General features: G+C 45.7%; 3 protein-coding genes across 3 annotated transcripts in view; all 3 read left to right on the top strand.

Moving 5' to 3' along the window:
* LOC146629418 (E3 ISG15--protein ligase HERC5-like) overlaps positions 1–21,107 on the top strand; it is a 30,830-nt gene extending 9,723 nt beyond the window's left edge. The window contains 8 exon segments of the mRNA XM_085357129.1: positions 9,039–9,200; positions 9,202–9,207; positions 9,304–9,444; positions 9,549–9,718; positions 9,914–9,977; positions 10,067–10,137; positions 14,000–14,210; positions 20,982–21,107. Coding sequence (XP_085213255.1) covers positions 9,039–9,200; positions 9,202–9,207; positions 9,304–9,444; positions 9,549–9,718; positions 9,914–9,977; positions 10,067–10,137; positions 14,000–14,210; positions 20,982–21,107 — 951 coding nt within the window.
* Positions 5,633–6,537, top strand: LOC146629420 (uncharacterized). The gene is made up of 3 exons (XM_085358915.1): positions 5,633–5,739; positions 5,835–6,227; positions 6,307–6,537. Exons 1-3 carry the CDS (start codon positions 5,641–5,643, stop codon positions 6,535–6,537), a joined length of 723 nt encoding a protein of 240 aa, XP_085215041.1. The 5' UTR covers positions 5,633–5,640.
* On the top strand, positions 6,656–7,959 carry LOC146629419 (uncharacterized). Its single transcript, XM_085360091.1, has 4 exons — positions 6,656–6,861; positions 6,974–7,121; positions 7,200–7,309; positions 7,640–7,959. Exons 1-4 carry the CDS (start codon positions 6,703–6,705, stop codon positions 7,949–7,951), a joined length of 729 nt encoding a protein of 242 aa, XP_085216217.1. The 5' UTR covers positions 6,656–6,702; the 3' UTR covers positions 7,952–7,959.
* Positions 21,108–22,898: the final 1,791 nt, after the last annotated feature.

Genomic DNA, 22,898 nt, shown 5'->3' with positions numbered 1-22,898 from the left:
AGTTTGGGAAATACCAAGTTCATGGGGGGAGGGGGGTATTACAAATTGGAGCTGTAAAAACAAAAAATGGTCACAAATAAGGTAAAATGAAATAACACCTATAAGAGTTTATTTTAAATCAATGAAGAAGAAATTTACCTATCATACTGACTGTGTTTTATGAACGTACAAACCACTAAATTGTATATAGAAGCAAAAATTGAGATGTGCACCCCCTTCGTGTTCCATGTTAGTTGCTACCCAACTCCGTTTGAATTTGGAGTCACAGGAATCTTCTGCACCTGAGCATTGAAAGAAAAACTGTAAGAGAAAACTTCGTCAAGAAAGAGAGGTAAGCAATTTTAATTTTTCGAATGTAAGTAGTGTGTAGTCTAATCACTGTTTTAAAGTCAAGCGGACAGAATAATAAATTTAATTTGTGCGCGGGAAGGAGTAATGTAGCATGCTAACGGATGCTAGCGTTAGCTTAGCAGCCCTCGCATGTGGTTCAGAGAACATTATTTAGTGAAGTATCTACTGTAATGTTGTGAGAATTCCTAGCTATGCTATTTATAAGGGGCAGTATTAGCCGTTTGTATTAACTTAAGTTAATAGGCACACTGAGAATTTCTTTCAATTAGCAAGAGAGCTAATTAACCACATTCAGGGTTTTCCAATTGTCTTTGACTGATTTACTAGCTGCTTGAATTCCCTCACAAGGTGTGGGTTTAAATTAATATTTTGATATTAATTGGATTTATTAAAGTGGGCTCAAAACAGTGTTATTCAGGAATCAGGCTGGTTGGTAAAACAAGTAGCGCTGTGTATCGATTCAAAATTGAAACAGAAGATGGCAGCACTGTATGTGCAAGGATGCCAGCTGCCGTTAAACCCCGAAGAAGAAGAAGAAGCTGTATCCCAGAATTCATAGCGCGGCCTAGCTCAGTTTCCAAAAATGGCGGCAGCTAGTTAGTTTTAAAATTTCTCTTATTACTCTTTCTAGGTCACAAAATAAACGTTTAACATATTTTCAGGCGAGAATGTAGCCGTGTAAACTTCAAATATCTGGACAGTTTATCAAGACACCACATATTTTCAAAAGCGCTCCGACGTTTTCGGAGACGTCTGTTACCCACTAGCTCGATAGCTAGCCGGGGTTTAACGCTCACTAGAGCCGTGAGAACACCGGACTCCGGGCGAACCATTTTCAAAACCACCGCCATCTTTCACTACTCAGGTGAAACATGATATATAAGTCACTTAAATAACTTAAAAATGTTATTGTTTGGCTTTTTTCAGTATTTTATTTGTTCCTGAGTAAATCGGTTTGGCTGAGATTAAAGTTATAGTTTTTACACAGCTGAATAAACGTCAAGCAGACAGCTGATTATCAGAAGTGTGAGATGCTGGAGAATATACTCCGGTGTCCTTTTATATTTTAGATAGCAATGAGCAATCTGCAAATTTCTTTAAAATGTAATAAACTATCATCTTGCCTTTATTTTTAGTTAGCACATACCTTAAACATTTAAAGCTGTAAGCTAATGATCGTTATGTAAGAGCAGATACTGCTGGTGCAATAAGCTGTACATTTTACGTCCAATGGATGCATGATCTGGCAGCCCTAGTCAGCATAATCTTATTGATGAAATTCAATGACACAAATCTGGGTGAGTAAAAGTTCACCGGGCAATATTGTATAACCCTTTCAGACCTCAGCCGGGCTGTCTGGACATTTCTTTTCTATAATAGCTTTAAAAAGGGTAAAAATGTTGAACAATCAAAACGATTCTTTGACGTGAATCAATTTGATTCTCATGGGACTCAATTAAGATTCAACTTTTCAAATGTTTTTAACATAACACTAATTGTAAACATTTGTCTTGCAGGTGACTGAGCAATGGAGAAGCTGGATGATGTTACAGTATCTGTCCTTAAAGGTTATATTTGATAATATATATATATATATATATGTATGTATGTATATATATATATATATATATATATATATATATATATATATATATATATATATATATATATATATATATATATATATATATATATATATATATATATATATATATATATATATATATATATTTAGCAGCTGGATAGCGTAGTGGTTAGACTACACGCCTTTGGAACAGAGGATCGCAAGTTCGATTCCTGCCTGGGGCGTCTGTATCCAGTAAGGGTCCTAAGGCTAGACCCCCTATGCTAAGCAAGCCTACCGCAGACATGAGCGAGACAGATAAATATGAAGGCATGCCGGCTCGGACGTCGCCCGGATCAACAAGGTCCGCGTCAGGTGTTGAGGAACCAGGGCACCCTGACGAAAAGTGGGCTACTGGAACAAGAAGGCATCGGTGGGCAAGAGACGAAAACAGGGCGTTGTTGGAATGCTACTGTGCAAGTAACCCCGGCGGAAGGGGCTACATGAATAGGATGAGGGACCTATGGATTCTTCGATACCCAACATCCACAATGACGGCGAAACAACTAGTAGCTCAGTGTTCCAACATTCGAAAGAAGGGACTGCTCTCACAGCTAGAGATTGACGAGGTACAACACAAATGCTACGGCAAGGAGGAGTCAGGACGCCAGGTCAGGGGGGAGATATCATCACCCCCACCCGAGATTGGGTACATAGCCCCAAGTGCGATAGGAGAAGGATCGTTGAGTGCGAGAGGAACTGACCTGAAAAATAGGATCATGGCCAAGCTTGAAACCTGGATCCCGCGTAGCCGGTTACCAAGATTACGTGAAGTTCCCTCAGAAGGTCTGCTAGATGATGTTAATGCAGCACTACGGGCAATACCTACAACCACGATTACCGACACTAACAAGCTGATCTACAATACGGCAACAGTGATCAGTGAGATGCTTGGCTACAAGTTGAACAGCGACAAGGGGCAGTACCCTCCATGGAGAAGGAGGCTAGAGGGCAAGATCAAAGTAGCACGGAGGGAGGTTAGCCAACTAACGGAGTTGCAGAAAGGTGCGACAAATAAGGTGCCTAAGAAATACAGCAAGCTGTCCATACCTGAGGCCTTGGAAACTGCCAAGCAAAGACTCACAGCCTTGGCCAGCCGCTTGAGGAGGTACACCAGAGAGATAGAAGGCAGGAGAATAAACCAGCTGTTCTCCACAGAACCAGCAAAGGTGTACTCTCAGTGGCAAGGGAACAATAAGAGAACAGCACCACCAAGGCTGGAGACGGAGCAATACTGGAAGAGCATATGGGAGAAGGATGCAACCCATAACGGCAATGCTCAGTGGCTAGAGGATCTGAGGGCTGACCACAGCGACCTCCCTGAACAGGGTCCAGTAACCATCACAGTGGCAGATATCCAAGAAAGGGTCTCCAGTATGAAGAGTTGGACAGCACCAGGGCCCGACATGGTTCACGCCTACTGGCTGAAGAAGCTGACTGCACTCCACGAGCGTCTGGCAGCACAAATGAACCAGCTGCTAGTTAACGAGAGACACCCGGAATGGCTAACTGAAGGCCGGACGGTCCTGATCCCCAAGGACCCCAAGAAGGGACCGGTCCCCTCCAACTACCGACCAATAACCTGCCTCAGTACTACATGGAAGCTCCTGTCAGGCATCATATCGGCTAAGATGAACAGGCACATGGGTCAATACATGAGCGGGACACAGAAAGGAATTGGCAAGAATACCAGAGGCGCAAAACACCAGCTACTGGTAGACAGAACAATCAGCCGAGACTGCAAGACCAGACTGACCAACCTGTGCACTGCCTGGATTGATTACAAGAAGGCCTATGACTCAATGCCCCACAGCTGGATACTGGAATGCCTAGAATTGTACAAGATCAATGGGACCCTAAGAGCCTTCATCAGGAACTCAATGGGGATGTGGCGTACAACACTAGAGGCCAACTCCAAGCCCATAGCACAAGTTACCATCAAGTGCGGGATCTACCAAGGAGATGCTCTGTCCCCACTGCTGTTCTGCATAGGCCTGAACCCCCTCAGTGAGATCATTAACAAGACTGGCTACGGATACTGGCTACGGATACCGACTACGGAACGGAGCAGTTGTCAGCCACCTCCTGTACATGGATGACATCAAGCTGTATGCCAAGAGTGAACGAGACATCGATTCACTGATCCACACTACCAGGCTATACAGCAATGACATTGGAATGTCGTTCGGACTGGAGAAGTGTAGTCGGATGGTAACAAAGAGAGGGAAGGTAGTCAGAACTGAGGGGATTGAACTACCAGAAGGCAACATTGCAGACATAGAGGACAGTTACAAGTACCTGGGGATCCCGCAGGCAAATGGGAACCATGAAGAGGCCGCTAGAAAGGCTGCAACCACCAAGTACCTGCAGAGGGTCAGGCAAGTCCTGAGGAGTCAGCTGAATGGTAAGAACAAGATCCGGGCCATCAACACATACGCCCTGCCCGTGATCAGGTACCCTGCTGGGGTAATAGGCTGGCCAAAGGAGGAGATAGAAGCCACTGACATAAAGACAAGAAAGCTCCTGACCATGCATGGAGGGTTTCACCCCAAGTCCAGCACCCTGAGGCTGTACGCTAAGCGGAAGGAAGGGGGCCGGGGACTGGTGAGTGTCAGCACCACAGTCCAGGATGAGACAAGGAACATCCAAGAATACATTGGGAAGATGGCCCCAACTGACCGAGTGCTCAGTGAATACCTCAGGCAGCAGAAACCCAAGAAAGAGGAGGGAGACGAGGAACCATCATGGAAGGACAGGCCCCTGCACGGTATGTACCACCGGCAGATAGAGGAGGTGGCTGATATCCAGAAATCCTACCAGTGGCTGGACAAAGCTGGACTGAAAGACAGCACAGAGGCACTAATCATGGCAGCACAAGAACAAGCTCTGAGCACAAGATCCATAGAGGCTGGGGTCTATCACACCAGGCAAGACCCCAGGTGCAGGCTGTGTAAAGATGCCCCAGAGACAATCCAGCACATAACAGCAGGGTGCAAGATGCTAGCAGGCAAGGCATACATGGAACGCCATAACCAAGTGGCCGGCATAGTGTACAGGAACATCTGTGCCGAGTATAACCTGGAAGTCCCGAGGTCAAAATGGGAGATGCCCCCAAGGGTGGTGGAGAATGACCGAGCTAAGATCCTGTGGGACTTCCAGATACAGACGGACAAAATGGTGGTGGCTAACTAACCGGACATAGTGGTGGTAGACAAACAGAAGAAGACGGCTGTAGTGATCGATGTAGCGGTTCCGAATGACAGCAATATCAGGAAGAAGGAACACGAGAAGCTGGAGAAATACCAAGGGCTCAGAGAAGAGCTGGAGAGGATGTGGAGGGTGAAGGTAACGGTGGTCCCCGTGGTAATCGGAGCACTAGGTGCGGTGACTCCCAAGCTAGGCGAGTGGCTCCAGCAGATCCCGGGAATAACATTGGAGATCTCTGTCCAGAAGAGCGCAGTCCTGGGAACAGCTAAGATACTGCGCAGGACCCTCAAGCTCCCAGGCCTCTGGTAGAGGACCCGAGCTTGAAGGATAAACCGCCCGCAGGGGCGTGCTGGGTGTTTTATTTATTTATTAAAAAAACAGTTATGTTTGTGCAGTTATGTGCTTGCACAGTTTAACTGGTGTTTGTCTTTTTGTTAGCTGCAAGCATTGACGAGCGCATGCTTTTAACATTGACCCGTGATGATCTGAGGGACCTTTTTTCTGGGCCTGAGCACTTTCTCAGAAGAAAACATGTGTGGTCAATAATTCATCCTGAGGTATTATGTAAAAAATATTTAGTTCAACTAATCTCCAGAAAGTATGCTTTTATTTTAGCAGTACTTGACATTTTTATTTTCTCACCCTAAACCAGGAAGACCATCCGCTACCACAGAAACCTGAAACAACTTCTTCACCCAGGGTAGTTGCAACAGGCCCTCCAACTGCTGATGCTAATGTAAGCCAGCTGAAAACCTTGCAGCTCCCCAGTCCTCCGGAATATGTTCTGTACACCGACAGTGAGTTGGAGCAATGCCGAAAGAGTTACCTGGAGTTGGCCTGCTCCGGCAGGGAACAGGCATGCGTCATGTCAAAAGAACTGAGATGCAGATTGGTGAGAAATACAATCACAAGTATGGTGTCCCTTTTGAGAGCAAGCCAAGGCCAAATGGAGCGATACCCCTCTAAGACCGAAATCACTGCAATGGCTAAAAAAGTTGTGGAATATTATCCTATGCTGCAGGATAATGATGCAAGCGTAAAACACGTAAGTTCTTGTATTTGTGTCTCATATATAAATCATTTTGTTTTGTTCAGGGGGCATGATATATATGTATTTTCACCAGGAGAGCATTAATGCCAAGTTACAAAAAAGGCTGCAAAATATGAAAACCCCAGTAAAAAGGCAAGGACCAACACCGGAGAGGGGACGGCCCAAGAGAAGGCTCACTGACCTCTACCCAAGGGATGAAGAAGCTGATGATGAAGATGCTGATCGCAGTTCTTCCAGTGGTGCATCTACTCTGTTATCACCTGTCAGAAATTCTGACAATGCCTCCACTTCATGTGAGTACTAGTAATTTTGTAAAATGGTTATCAACACACAGCCAGTAGTAGCTAATGTTTTGTGGAAGTCTACTTCAGTAACAATGAAAAACCAAAATGCTCTTGTACTTCTCTCTATCTTAGCTGACAAGGATAGTCGGCAAATACAAGCAAGACATTACAAAACATTACAAGAAATGTGTAAGAAGGCAAAACCAAACCAAGAAGATGTGTCCCAGCTATTAGACCTCGAGTTTGAAGCCAGAAGATCCTTCATTGACTCAGACACCATGAAAGAGGAGAACAGAGCTTGCCTCATCTTGGATGCATATCCATGCTTTAAAGAATTGCATCATGTAAGTTTTTGGAAGAGTTAATAAATAATCACTTTAATTTCAAATATATTTGGTGTGGTAGTAAAGTTATTTTGATTTTATTTGTCTACTTATTTTTTTAAACCTATTGTAGGCGTTGGGTGAGCTTCGCAGAATTTTGGATCCCCACAACAACAAGTTCATCAGTCAAGTAAAACTGAGATGGGAAGAATTCTGCTCCAGGGTAGAGTTCTACGGTGTGTCAAAGAAGGCAATGAATCCACCAATGACCATGGACAAAAGTAAGTTTTACCATTTGAATACAAAGTTCTCATCCTTTAAAATTTATGTTTATGAAGGTTTGTTTCTGCTTTGTCCAGCTGAAGCCCACCTTGCACTGATGAAGGCTCTTCCAACCCTCTTTCCCACACCTGCCCATCCACCAAAAAAGATGGGGAATGCTTCTGAAGCATTTCTACATGTCCTGAAGGTAAGTTTTATAAAATTTGCTTATAAAGATCTACAGAAAATTTGGCAAACAAAATATTTCGGTCAAACATGACTCAAAAATGCTTTTTCAGTTTCAGCCGAAAGACTTAAATCTATAATTTATTGTTTTCATTAATTTATAACGTATTTAATGTACACGAGTGTGGTCACATAAGGAGTCGCTTGATAAACCATAAGTCAAAACTACTATAAAATGTGTGTAACCAACCAAGAACAAGATAATGACATCTCCAACGTTATGACCAATTCCCAGCAAAAAAACATACAATTAACATAAGATGTTGACTGTCATGTCTTTTGTGTCTTGCAGCCTACAGAAGATCCAGATGCTGTCCTCCAGAAACGAAGCTTGTCATGTCCAGTAGTGATGTTCGATGGCTGCAAGTGTGTCATTGCTGTTGGTAATTTACCAGTTACAACATTTGACAAAGAAAAAATTGGTGAGGCTATGATATATGTGATGGCATACTTTTATGCACTCCATCTGACTTACCCCAAATGCGTGGCAACCCTGCTGTCTGTCATTCAGACAGAAGTTCTCCAGGATGCCATTCATGAGCATGACACTACATCATCTTACAGAAAAGCCCTGGCAGAATGGCATGCATTTATTGGAAAGTAGTGTGTAAATTTCAGATAAGATTAGGAGAGGGCACTTCTGTTTTGTTTTTGTTTGTTTTTTCAATCTGGGTCTTATTTCTAAAATGGAAAATGTTCATTTACTCACCCAGACAAGTTTTGTGGTATTTGGTGTCATTCGGAAGAAATTTGAATCTTTGTGGTCTTCCTATGTCACTCGTCAATTTTAATGGGGCAATGGCGAAACCTCTAAGGCTGTTGAAATGTTGAAACCACTTAAACAAACTCATAATGTTGGACCTGTACTGTTCAATTGTATCTTTATTATCTGCAGGTTATTGTTAAAGTGGACAAATAAAGATGGACACTTTTACTCTGTTTCAGTTTTGTTTTGTCCTTAATCAGCAATATAATCTTAAAGTAGTGTTTAGCTAAATTTAAAAAGAAGAAATTTCTTAAAAATGATTTAATGTACTAGTTTTTAGATTATTTGCCTTGATTTGTTTGTTAGAATAAGTGTTTTATGCCTATTTTCAGATTTAATTTCTTCAACATTTTACTTAGAACAAGTGGTTAAAGCTTATTTTAGGTTTCAAGCCATGATTGGTTGCCTGGAATAAGTGTAAAAGACTTATTTTTAGCTTTATTATCTTTATTTGTGGCCTACAATCAGTGGTTAAAGCTTATTTTAAGTTTCAATTGTTCTAATTTGTTGCCTGTAATAAGTGTAAAAGACTTATTTTTAGCTTTATTATCTTATTTGTGGCCTACAATAAGTGGTTAAAGCTTATTTTAAGTTTCAATGTTCTGATTTGTTCCCTGGAATGAGTGTAAAATACTTATTTTTAGCTTTATTTAAATCTAGATATTGTTCTTATTTCAAGAAATCTTATTAAGAAAAAAACACTTACCCCATGGGCAGATAATTTCACTTGTTTTAAGCAAATCTTCACCAAAAATAAGTGTATTTTTCTAGTATTAAGGAGGTGGGTTTTTGCAGTGCAGAACCTCAGAACAGAAGCAAGAGCCAGTCTAGCTCACTTGGTTCACCAGCTGCCTTATATACATCACAATTGGAATTTAAATAGAGAATTTATTTTAAAATCATGATACTTTGTTTTGTCGTGCAGAATGAACAGCAGGCGCCTCCACAGATGCTTTTTGTTTTTCCTTACGGATGGATTCCCCAGTCAAAACCCAAATTTTTTAAACTGCAGCTGCAGCGCGCATCACTTTTCGAAAGCACCTTCAGAGAGCTGGCAGCTGCTCCTCACAGCGACTTCAAGAAGCCACCTTGTGGTGAATATTTGATTGATTTTCCCCTGATGATTAATGCATAGCCATTCTTCTGCAACTGTTCTTTCCAGAAGCATCTCTAATATTTCTATTTCTCAGGTCCATTTTGATGAGGACCCAAACACCAAAGATGTCTACAAACGAGACCTTTTTCACCACCTGTTTCTTAAAATGGTGTCAGAAGAATCTGGGATGTTCATGCTCAATGACTCCAAAACCCTGGCATGGTTTCCCTCCAATGTAAGACTTTAAAACTGAGCCCACCAACTGTATAAAATTGGTTAAAGGATTGAAATTTTAACGATAAGCAATAATAGAACCAAAGTGAACTTTTATTAATGCAGGCAACAGAGGAGAGCAAGAGAAACTTCTTCCTGTTTGGACTACTGTGTGGCTTGGCCTTGTACAACCAGTGTATCATACACTTACCATTCCCACTGGTTCTGTTCAAGAAGCTACTCAGTTTAGAGCCGACACTGGAGGATATGATGGAGTTCAGCCCGACTGTAGGACGGTAAGTATCCATTTCATTTCAGTAACACATGCTGCTGCTGGTCCCACAGCCTGGCCCCGGACAAGCAGAAGAAAATGTATGGATGGATGTATTTTAAGTTGTCGTGTGTCAAAAGTTACAGTAACTTGTGAAACTTGTAAAATGTACATAGTTGAACTTCTTTTAATACAACTTTTTGTTTTAATTTCTTTAAAGGACTCTGCAGACCATCTTAAACTATGAAGATGATGTTCTGGATAATCTCTACATGGACTTTTGGGTATGTGTTTTACTATAGAAGATGATCAGTAATCTGTCTCATTCTCAGGTTTTGCAGCTAAACTCATCTGATTTATAACTAATTTACAGATAAACTGGGATGGAATAGATGTTGACCTGGATCCTCAAACTCCTGGAAAGCCACTGACAAGTCAAAATAAGTAAGCATATAAAACATGACGTGCTTGTGAGGTTCATCTGCAGCACCTTTGTCTCGGTGAAATATTTGCTGATTTAAAAATTTCCCTCCTAAACAGGAAGGAGTTTGTGGAGGCCTATGTGAATGGTAATCCCCGAACCAAATGGTGGACACCAGAGGTGAAGGGAGCCACCAAGCTGAAGAAGGAGTCCTATCGGGCTTGGTTAGCCTGTGGGACTCCGGAGGCAGCCGACAGGTATCGACAGGCCAAGCGGAATGCGGCTCGGGCAGTGGCTGAAGCAAAAACTCGGGTGTGGGAGGAGTTCGGAGAGGCCATGGAAAAAGACTTTCGGACTGCCTCGAAGAAATTCTGGCAAACCGTCAGGCGTCTCAGGAGGGGAAAGCGGTGCTCTACCTGCACTGTGTATAGTGCTGGCGGAGCGCTGCTGACGTCGACTGAGAAAATTGTCAGGCGGTGGAAGGACCTCGAGGACTTCGAGGACCTCCTTAATCCCACTGACGCGTCTTCCGAGGAGGAAGCAGAGTCTGGGGATGAGGGGAATGACCCGCCAATCTCCGGGGGCGAGGTCACTGAGGCAGTTAAACAACTCCTTGGTGGCAGAGCCCCTGGCGTTGATGAGGTCCGCCCTGAGTTCCTGAAGGCTCTGGACGTTGTAGGGCTGTCCTGGTTGACACGCCTCTGCAATGTTGCGTGGAGATCAGGGGCAGTACCTGTGGACTGGCAGACCGGGGTGGTGGTCCCCATCTTTAAGAAGGGGGACCGGAGGGTGTGTTCCAACTACAGGGGGATCACACTCCTCAGCCTCCCTGGGAAAGTCTATGCCAGGGTGCTGGAAAGGAGAGTTCGTCCGTTAGTCGAACCTCGGATACAGGAGGAACAATGCGGTTTTCGTCCTGGTCGCGGAACACTGGACCAGCTCTTTATCCTCTCCAGGATACTTGAGGGTGGGGTGCATGGGAGTTTGCCCAACCAGTCTACATGTGTTTTGTGGACTTGGAGAAGGCATTCGACCGTGTCCCTCGGGGTGTCCTGAGGGAGGTGTTGCGGGAATATGGGGTGTCTGGCCCATTGCTACGGGCCATTCGATCCCTATACAACCGTTGCAAGAGCTTGGTTCGCATTGCCGGCAATAAGTCGGACTTGTTCCCGGTGGGTGAGGGGCTCCGCCAGGGCTGCCCTTTGTCTCCGGTTCTGTTCATAATTTTTATGGACAGGATTTCTAGGCGCAGCCAAGTGGCGGAAGGCTTTCGCTTTGGTGGCCTCAGAATCTCATCTCTGATTTTTGCGGATGATGTGGTTCTGTTGGCTTCATCGGGTGAGGGCCTCCAGCTCACACTGGAACGGTTCGCAGCCGAGTGTGAAGCAGCGGGAATGAGGATCAGCACCTCCAAATCTGAGGCCATGGTTCTCAGCCGGAAAAGGGTGGAGTGCCCACTCCGGGTCGGGGATGAGTTCCTGCCCCAAGTGGAGGAGTTCAAGTATCTCGGGGTCTTGTTTGTGAGTGATGGGAGAAGGGAGCCGGAGATCGACAGACGGATTGGGGCTGCAGCTGCAGTAATGCAGACGCTGCACCGGTCCGTCGTGGTGAAGAGGGAGCTGAGTGTAAAAGCAAAGCTCTCAATTTACCGGTCGATCTACGTCCCTACCCTCACCTATGGCCACGAGCTGTGGGTAGTGACCAAAAGAACGAGATCGCGGATACAAGCGGCAGAAATGAGCTTCCTCCGAAGGGTGGCTGGCCTCTCCCTTAGAGATAGGGTGAGAAGTTCGGCCATCCAGGAGGAGCTCAGAGTAGAGCAGCTGCTGCTCCACATCGAAAGGAGCCAGTTGAGGTGGTTCGGGCATCTGACAAGGATGGGCCCTCCTGGGTGAGGTGTTCCAGGCATGCCCCATTTAAGTTAAAAACAGGCGATTCACAAAAATTGCGGAAAAATCTTCACCTGTAAACTGTAAATTGCGAATTCTAGAGCCCCGGGGCAGACCCAGGACACGCTGGAGAGATTATATCTCTCGGCTGGCCTGGGAACGCCTTGGAGTTCCCCCGGATAAGCTGGAGGAGGTGGCTGGGGAGAGGGAGGTCTGGGCCTCTTTGCTTAGACTGCTGCCCCCGCGACCCGGCCTCGGATAAAGCGGATGAAGATGGATGGATGGAAATGAAAGATTCTTCATAGCCTCGTTAAGCCTTTAAAAAAAAGCCCTAATTCTGTTTTTATTATGCTTGTTCAAAGTACAAAAACGTATGCCAAGGAAAGTGGGCCAAAATTCCTCCCAAAGCTATGTAAAGATTCATTACCAGTTATTACAAACACTTGACTGCAGTTCTTGCTGCCAGGATGCTTCCACCAGTTAATACATTTAGAGGTCAATTGCTTTTTCACATAGGGCCAGCTAGGCTTGAATATTTTTTTCCCTTAATGAATGAAATTATAAATTAACAATTGTGTTTTGTATTTACTTTTTACACATAAATGTGACAAATATGCAAAAATACTTTTTCCTGTGATGTGATGATGATAAGATGTATGTAAAAGTTTTCAAAAAAAAATAAGATAAGTAAAATTATATTTTCTTTCCATTGTTGTTCTTCAGGGTTCCTGACTGGTTACAGGAGAGCTCCTATTTTTGTCATTGACCAGGTCAAGATGAAGGTTTTTGCTATTCAGAGCGGCACCTGTGATCAGCACTTCCCTGAGTCAGAGACATGTCACTCTAATCTGTATCTGCCTTTTTACTCAACTAAGGAGATCATGTGAGACAGACTGACAGAGGCCCTGCTAGCAGATACAGAATTCACACTGTGATGGTGGATCGTATGCAGCTCTAAAGGAGCGTGCACTGTGTCTGAGCCGAGGAGGAGGGATGAGATTTATTTTTACTCTTGGAACTCATCTTTTTATTTCCTGTGGTACCTCAGGATAATTTACACTGTATTACAATAATATTACACTATAGCAAATGCAAAAAATTCAACATCCCCACATAAGACAGCTGTGTAACAGCATCAGCATCATGAGGCACTTTAGAATTATCTGAATTTTCTTAATATGTCATAATTTATCCAATAATTTAAGTTACTGCTGCATTATAATTCTTATGAATCAAATCTAATTTTTATGCTCAGACAAACATGAACAGGAGAATGTATTGCTTTATAACTACTATATTGCTATAAACATCTGACTATGTAATACAATCCAATAGAGCACTTCTGTATTATTTATCACTTTATTCTTTGTGTTTTGTTTAATTCTGGTGGGGTTGAATTATTTCCAATAACAAATCTTTAACATATGTAACATTGGTTATTTGTTGGAACAATAAAAATGTGTATTTTACACTAAACATTGCTTACCTGGTGTCAGTAAATCCCTAATTACTGCAGTCTGAGGTTTCCTTAACACGATTTGAAGAAGCAAGAGTACAGTAGTACAATAGAGTCACAAGTGATGAAAGCTGGGACATATATTTGAAAAAAAAGATTTCATGCTATAGATAATAACAAGTCATAACTTATTATGATCTAATCTAATAACTCTACATCAGCCTACAAAGGCAGCTGATCTGTAAAGTCAGCTTACAGAAATATATAACTGCATATCATCTACAAAGAAACAAAGCTTTATTACATAAACTCTTTTGTGGCCAATGTGAAGCATCTAACAGAAAGAGGTCAAATGCATATCCTTGAAGCACACCACTAATTTTCAGGTTTCTACACAATGAATTACCATGGGCCAAGTAACCACAGTAAAATATCAGTGGCAGAGATATAAAGCGACCACTCTTTAAACAAAATGGAACAGAACAGTTCATGATTTGACCAAAGTGTGGATGTAAATCACTACTTTTATCTTCCAAACAGGAAGGAGTTTGTGGATGCCTACGTGAATCATGCCTTCAACACATCAGTGGAGAATGTGTTTCAGGAGTTCAAGAGAGGCTTCTTCCTGGTGTGTGAGCAGGATTTGGTGAAACTCTTCAGGCCAAAGGAGCTGCAAGAAGTGATGGTGGGCAAAGACTTCAGTGACTGGGAAAAGCTGAAACAGATAAACAGCTGTTAGTGATACAAAGATGTAATTTGTCTGCAATTCTTTTATCACATCCCATTATTGTGAATGAGTTATCTTTGGTATATCTAACTGTACAAAAGGCCCCGTAGTTATGGTTTTATTCTGTTCAGTTGTTAGTTCACCTGTAGTTTTTAGAGTGGCCAGTAGAGGTCACCCCACCGCTTTGTATGAGAGACTATGTCCAGGGAGAAACGTGGACAAAGCACCCGAGCTTTTCTGCTCCAGATTACCGGCAGAGAATTGGTTATTCCGTGAGAAGTGTGCATTAATGAGCAACAGACCACACACACACACACACACACACCCATGCCCACGCACCTAAACCTGTATGCAATACCTGCTCCTCTGACAATCCCTGTTACCTTCAACTGTGTGAAGTCAATACAAGAGTCTGCACTATCCTCGGTGTCTTCATTGTCTCCCTTCTGAACATTCATCTGGGCCTTGAGCAGTGTTCTGGCCGACACTCCGGGGAGTGGTAGCTGCAAACCTGAACAAGCACCTTACAGTCCTTCCAGTACAAGCTATCTACCCAACATTAATGGTCCTTCGAGCCGGATATAAGCTGCTTCTACCCTAACAAGATGGATGATATTCAGAACTTCTCAGCTCTTGGTGCGCGCCCACGGCGTAATGTACGTCGTCCCCTCCGCTATGAAGCTTATGAGACTGACTTCCCCGGGCTTGGTGCAGGTTACCAGGAGGAAAGTGGGACAGGAGGCGACAACCGTTCTTCCCACCATCCTCCGTCTGATCCCTCTGATGACGGCTCACACGGCCATGTCACACCATTGAGAGCAGAGTTAGAAGATATACAGCGTGAAAGGTTCCTGTTCCAGCAGTCGCATGACGAGATGAGAGCCGGGCTGGCTAATTTCCAGGCCCTTCATGCTAGTTTGCTGCAGTTGCTGGACCGTGCAGAGAGTCTGCAGCTCAGTCCACCGCCCAGAGCCCCTGCTGTTCATCTCCAGCCACCCCCTGCTGAAGAGGAAGAGGACTGGCCTCCACCACCTCCTCCTGTTGTGTTCAAGGAGGAGTCTGTCTCCAGCCAGGGTCCAGTTGCGGACCGCATCGATACGATGCTGAAAGAGCTCCAGGATCTGAAGAGGGAGTCTATGGCTGCACAGGAGAGTCAGATCATCCCCCCACATGAATCTAGGCCAGGGTTCACTTCTCCTCAGCCAAGGATCACCTACCCTCCAGCGCCGCCTCTGAGAGCACACCCCCCTCCATTGCAACCACTGCCAACTCCACCCCCGTCCTCATCTACTCCTTTCTTGACCTACAGGGGGCCTTGTCCAAGCATTCCCAAGCTCTCACGCCGTGATCCTGGGGAATTTGCTCGTCTAAAGATGGCGCTAGAGAACTTATTGCCCCCGGAGAGTTCAGAGCTCTTCAGGTACCAAGTCTTGTTAGATCACCTACACCTGGAGGAAGCAAAGTTGATAGCGGACGCTTACCTCCATTCTGCCACGCCCTTCAGTGACACTATGAACGCTCTTAACGACAGGCTTGGGCAGCCCCACCAGCTTGCCCTGAGAAGAATTGCTGCTGTCATGGACTCACCTGACATCCGCCGAGGGGATGCAGCCGCATTTGAGCGATTCTCTCTCCACATCCAGTCGCTCGTGGGCATGCTGAAGACTTTAGGCCCTGATGGGGAGGTCGAACTCCAGTGTGGCTCCCATGTGGCTCGACTCCTTAGTAAGCTTCCTTCAGAGCAAAGAGCTGATTTCCGTCGGTGCATGTATAACCATTCTGGATGACCTGGCTACCTGGTTAAAGTACGAATCCTGGTGTCAGGACTATGACGGCCTGCCCACTCCAGCGATCACCAGAGAGAAGCCTGATGTCAGACCAAGCAGACGCTCTGTTGCGGTTCTTCACAGTGGAGAGAGCTCACCCAGGTCACTAGGTACCACTCCAAACAAAGCTAGGCAGCCACCCTACTGCGCCTTTTGCGATAACCGTGCCCATCACCTGAGTCAGTGTCAGGAGGTCATCAAGCTGAGTTGCGAACAACTCACAGACTGGATAAAGACTAACAAGAGGTGCTGGCGTTGCGCACGCTCCCATCAGGCAGCACAGTGTACCCTCAAGAAACCCTGCAGCCTGTGTCAGGGTCGTCATCTGCAGGTCCTTCACGACGTGAATTCGAAGTCCTTGAAGCCACATGGCCCAGTGTCTGCTCCCCCACGAGAAGGTGAGAATCCTACGGGCGTCCTGTACCTCGATCGTCCTACAGAGAGCGGCCAAGTCCTGTTAAAGGTTGTCCCAGTCATCCTTCACCATAATGGCAAGACTTTGAGCACTCACGCAGTTTTGGATGATGGGTCAGAGAGGACTATGCTGCTACCCACCGCTGCCCAGAAGCTTGACCTTCAAGGCATCCCAGAGACACTTCCATTGCGCACTATCAAGCAAGATGTGCAAACTCTGCATGGATCATGTGTCTCATTTGAGATCTCCCCTGGTGGCAAACCTAAGCTGAAGTACAAAGTCCGCAACGCCTTCACCACCACCCGTATCGACCTAGCCGAGCACAGCTACCCAGTGGAGTCCTTGCAGCGGAAGTACAGACACCTCCGAGGCCTGCCTCTCCAGTCCTTCAAGAAGGTCAAACCTCTCCTTCTTATTGGCAGTGACCACCCACAGCTCATCACTCCAACTGAAGCTGTCCGTCTTGGTCCACCGGGTGGTCCTGCTGCTATGCGCACCAGGTTAGGGTGGACACTACAGGGTCCCTCCAGCCTTATAGGTTCCTCTTCGCTGCCACAACAGTGCCTCTTCACGACTGCCCTTCCTCCCCAGGTGAGTGAGCTACTCAAACATGTAGAGAAGTTATGGCAGGTAGATGTTGTCCCGGTGCCAGAAGGCAAGGTGGTTACCCATTCAAGAGAAGATAACTATGCAGTTAGCCTGCTAGAGCAGAAGACAGTTCGTGTAGATGTCGAGGGCATCCAACGCTATGCCACCCCCCTCCTTCGCCGCGGGAACATGCCACACCTTAAAGCTAGCCCTAACGCTGTCGTTCCCAGTTTGAGAAGTGTGGAGAGAAGGCTCCAGAAAGATCCAGAACGAGCTAAGATCTACCGGGCGGAGATAGAGAAGTTGGTCCAGGCCGGTTCGGTGGTTAAGGTGTCCCCCTCTGAGGTTGCTCAAGCAGATGAGTCATGGTACATCCCTCACCACCTTGTTAGCCACAATGGCAAAGATCGCCTTGTGTTTAACTGTTCGTTCCAGTTCCAAGGCCAAGCCCTCAACGAACATCTTCTACCTGGGCCTACCCTGAGCGCATCGCTCCTTGGTGTCCTCCTTCGCTTTCGAGAGAATGCCGTAGCCATTAGTGGTGACATTAAAGGTATGTTCCACCAGATTTGCCTTCTTCCCGAGGATCGTTCCCTCCTGCGGTTTGTGTGGCGGGATCTGCACCCCGAGGAACCGGTGGCCGTTTATGAATGGCAGGTCCTCCCCTTCGGTACAACCTGCAGCCCATGCTGTGCAACCTTCGCTCTGCAGCGCCACGCCAGGGACCACACGGAAGGAGATGATCCGCTACGTCACTCTGTGGGACAGTGCTTCTATGTTGATAACCTTCTCCAGAGCGTGCCAACCCCTGAAGAAGCCCGGGACCTAGTGGACAGGCTAAGAGCCCTTCTGTCTTCTGCTGGATTTGTCCTTCGCCAGTGGGCCAGTAATGAACCCAGCACCATTGGCCACCTACCTGAAGACCTCAGATCCACAAGTGCAGAACTTTGGCTCACTCAAGACAAATCAGACACCTCTGAGCCAACTCTGGGCCTTAGCTGGCACTTCCCCATGGACACCTTGGGTTACAGACACCGCAAAATCAGTTATGGCGCCCCCACCATGCGGAATATTTATAAAGTTCTCGCAAGCCAATACGACCCACTTGGCTTTATCCTACCGTACACCACCCGAGCCAAGATGCTGGTGAGGCGCCTTTGGGATCAACAGAGGGGATGGGATGACCCGCAGCTTCCACCAGAACTACTCCAGCAGTGGAAAACCTGGGAAGAGGAATTGCTGTTCCTTGCACAAGTCCTGCTTCCTCGCCCGTATCTCCCAAAGCACATCATGGAGGCAGTTAGTGAGAGAGAGATTCACATATTCTGTGATGCATCAGAGCAGGCTTATGGCGCAGTGGCCTACATGAGAACAGTGACAGGTGATGGCAGCTCACATCTAGCCTTCCTGATGGCTCGCTCCCGTGTTGCCCCTAAACGCATTCTCTCCATGCCTAGACTTGAGCTGTGTGGTGCCCTCTCCGGAGCTCATCTTTCCCGTCTCCTGAGAAATGAGCTCACTCTGGACATAAAGAGAATAGTGCTGTGGTCTGACTCCACAACTGTACTCACCTGGTTGAGGTCCCAGTCATGCCACTTCAAGGTCTTCGTCGGCACCCGCGTGGCTGAGATCCAGGAATTAACTCACTCGCACACCTGGCGCTATGTGGACTCAGCCCAGAACCCCGCAGATGATATAACCCGGGGGAAGTCCCTTCTCGAGCTGACCAGACCCAATAGATGGAGTCAAGGGCCTCCTTTCCTGCTCCTAGGTCCAGAACAGTGGCCTCCAGAGCCAAGTGGCACCCTGGCTGAGCCTCCAGGCCCATCTGAGCTCCGTAAAGAGACCTTTTGTGGATTTTCTACCACCTTCGACCCCGCCACCTCGAACTTCAGCAAATATGACACCTGGACACAGCTGCTGGAAGCTGCTATTACGCAGTTGCATGGGGCGGCCAAAGGCGGTGGAACTTCATCGGCTTATGACTATGTTCGAGCAGAGATGAACGTCCTGAGAGAAGCTCAACAGGAGAGCTTCCCTGAGGAGTATCGACTTCTTAAGCAGGGGAAATCCATCAGTCGCAGCAGTCGTCTCCTCGCACTATCCCCTGAGTTCGACCACGAGAATGAGGTCATCCGTGTAGGTGGACGTCTTCGCCGCTCTGAAGATCTCGCCTTTACCAGCTCCCATCCTTTAGTTTTGGATCCGACACATCCAGTCACCCGCCTGTTCATCCAGGACGTCGACAGTCGCCTGCGCCATCCAGGGCCAGAGAGGGTCTTCGCGGAGATTCGGCGCACTCATTGGATCCTGAGAGGCCGGGAAGCAGTTAGGCGTTTTCAAAGGACCTGTCTTGAGTGCCGCAGATGGAGAGCCCGACCAACTGTTCCCAAGATGGCGGACCTGCCAGTTGCGCGCCTCCGCCTTTACAAACCTGCCTTTTATTCGACAGGCGTGGACTGTTTTGGACCCTTTGAGGTCAAAATCGGGCGCCGTGTGGAGAAGAGGTGGGGCATCATCTTTAAGTGCCTAACTATCAGAGCGGTCCACCTTGATGTCCTAACCTCCATCGATACAGATGCCTTCCTAATGGCACTTCGCCGTTTCATTGCCAGGAGAGGAACTCCAGCTGAGCTGTACTCAGACCAAGGGACCAACTTCCGTGGGGGAGAAAGGGAACTCCAAGCAGCTTTTGCAGCCATGACCTCTGACCTGCAGAAGCTCCTGGCTCCCCATAAGATCGTCTTCCACTTCAATCCACCAGCGGCTCCTCATTTCGGGGGAGTGTGGGAGCGGGAGATTAGGTCTGTCAAGACGGCACTCTACACTACAGTAGGATCCCAACCCCTTCAAGAAGAGGTCCTCCGCACGGTCCTTGTGGAGGTGGAGGGCATCTTGAACTCCAAACCACTAGGTTATGTCCCGTCTGACATCAGTGATCCTGAGCCAGTGACCCCCAACTGCTTTCTGATGGGGCGGCCTGACGGAGCACTTCCTCAAGTGGCTTACCCCAGAGAAGAGCTCCTGAGTCGCCGGAGGTGGAAGCACTCCCAGGTGCTGGCTGACCACTTCTGGTCTCGATTCATCCGGCTGTACCTTCCAAGCCTGCAGCTTCGGCAGAAATGGCGGTCATCCCCCGCAGATGTCACAGAAGGTTCAGTGGTGATGATCGTAGATCCTCAGCTGCCTCGTGCTTCCTGGCTCGTGGGCTGCATCTCCAAAGTCCACCCCAGTCCCGACGGGCACATCAGGTCTGCTGACATCAAGGTGAAGGACCGGACCTTCACCCGACCTGTGGCGAGGCTGGTGGTGCTGCCTGCCCTCCCGGACGAAGACAAAGGACAATCACCGTGACTTTGTTTGTAAAATTGCCTTTTGTTGTGAGCAAATGTACTTCATACATTTGGGGGCGGCTGTACAAAAGGCCCCGTAGTTATGGTTTTATTCTGTTCAGTTGTTAGTTCACCTGTAGTTTTTAGAGTGGCCAGTAGAGGTCACCCCACCGCTTTGTATGAGAGACTATGTCCAGGGAGAAACGTGGGCAAAGCACCTGAGCTTTTCTGCTCCAGATTACCGGCAGAGAATTGGTTATTCCGTGAGAAGTGTGCATTAATGAGCAACAGACCACACACACACACACACACACACACACACACACACACACACACACACACACACACACACACACACACACACACACACACACCCATGCCCACGCACCTAAACCTGTATGCAATACCTGCTCCTCTGACAATCCCTGTTACCTTCAACTGTGTGAAGTCAATACAAGAGTCTGCACTATCCTCGGTGTCTTCATTGTCTCCCTTCTGAACATTCATCCGGGCCTTGAGCAGTGTTCTGGCCGACACTCCGGGGAGTGGTAGCTGCAAACCTGAACAAGCACCTTACAGTCCTTCCAGTACAAGCTATCTACCCAACACTAACAGTCTCTTTCACTATGATTAGAACACACATTATGAAGGTGAATAAAGCGCAGACCATCTCACCATACAGATGTTTTGGGAGGTCTTTGATGAACTGACTAAGAACAAGAAGAAAGCTTTCCTTTGTAAGGACTGTATTTCATGTTAACGTGTAAAACAATAAGTGCGAATGTTATTCTTCAGTATGTCCCAAGAGTCACAACAAAGCAACGAATCACAGGAAGTTAATAAAGTAAAATATTGGGGTTTTATGACCTGAGTTTGATGGAAAAAGCATTTGACCAACAGCTGAGATGGTTGAGCACTAATGCCTGAATTGACAGACTGATTTCAGATGTTGTGCACAAAAATTATATATAATAATTATATAATAAATAAGTATGTATCCAGTAAGTATAAAATCCACAAAGCTGCACAACATGGGGTGGTTCATTTCCAAACACAAGTCCAACGTCAGTTTCACACTTTTTTATTATTAGAAATAATTGAATTGTTACATGTTTAAATTTATACAAAATACCAGAAATCTACACTGTCATGAACACTTTTTTCACCAACATCTAAAAAACTATTAAAGATAAAAGGTGAGTGGATGGAACGACCACTATATTACACAGTTTAAATGTAACGTTTGAAAAGCACATGTCAACTGAAAGTGTAATGAAAGAAACAAAACCTTAAATGCATTCTTGGTGGATTTTAATTCACCCAATACGAGCAATCATCGCCAGTACGATTATTTGTGTTATTATGTACTCTGTGTGTTAATGTGTTGTATCATCTTTTTTAGGTTTCCTAGTCATTGTCAGTTATATCAAACACAAAATATAAAAAGTTTAAATCGGCCCTCATCTTCCAAGGTGGAGTGGCACCGTTCCCTCTATGGCTGCTTAAACTCTTAAAATTGTGCATTCATATCAGTGTAGACATGTGAAGAAAATACAGGCAGAACTAAGTAGATCCAGTTTTCATTCAAAAACATTGGTCCTCATTCAGTATGTGTATGGAAACGTTGTTATTCTGTGCAAACAAAAAACACGTGCACACACAAAATTACAGAAAACCTGTGCAAACTTTGTTCTTACCACTGTGTGTTTGTTAATGACTCTGGATCATGCACATACTGTCATGCTTCTACTTCTCTTTGCAAATAAGCAAGTTTACCTCAAGGTGAAGTGGAGAAAGTGATGATGGTGTAAGAGAGACGCCTGCATCGCTAAAGCAGGAAAACAGGAGGAGATATGACTAAAGAAACTGAAACAATAGTGTCACAAGTCAGTGATTCATCTGTATTTCATTACATGAATATGTTTGTGTTCTACACACAGATTTAGAACAAAGGATGAAGGTCTGGTTGTTTTAAAAACTCTTAGTAACATTATTATTATTATCATTATTGCTGTTGTAGTTATCATTTGATCATTAATTACATTTCCAAAACACCATGTAATAAAATGATTGATTGATTACAATTAACTTAAAAGAAAAGTTCTGGAAATGGCTTTAAGGCTCCTGTGCTTTCCTGGCTGGCACATCTCTGCAACATTGTGTGCAAGTCTGGCGGTGGAACATGGCACCAGCACTTTATCCTCTGAAGAACCCCGCATGTCTTGGGGTTGTTTTGTAGCATGTCTGTTCTTACAAACTGAGCATTAGTACAGATGCAGTGACAGCTTGTTTCACATTGTTAGAATGATTCTGTTCATAGAGTTTGAGCAGAATTTCTACGTACGTACAGTGATGTGAAAAACTGGTTCAGATCATTAAACAAATTTAAATATAAGACAATGATAACACAAGTGAACACAAAATGCAGTTTCTAAATCAAAGTGTTGATTATTTATGTCAAGATGCGTGGCAAGAACCGGGACCAAATGCAGGATTTGACCATCAGAGTCGGTGTGTTTATTTACAGTGAGAAATGTGAACAATCGTGAAA

The sequence above is a fragment of the Diplotaxodon limnothrissa genome, linkage group LG7, assembly GCF_057381915.1.
Source record: "Diplotaxodon limnothrissa isolate DT_005_m linkage group LG7, D_limnothrissa_male_GT1.1, whole genome shotgun sequence".
NCBI lineage: Eukaryota > Metazoa > Chordata > Actinopteri > Cichliformes > Cichlidae > Diplotaxodon > Diplotaxodon limnothrissa.
This window is presented reverse-complemented; position numbering and strand designations above follow the sequence as displayed.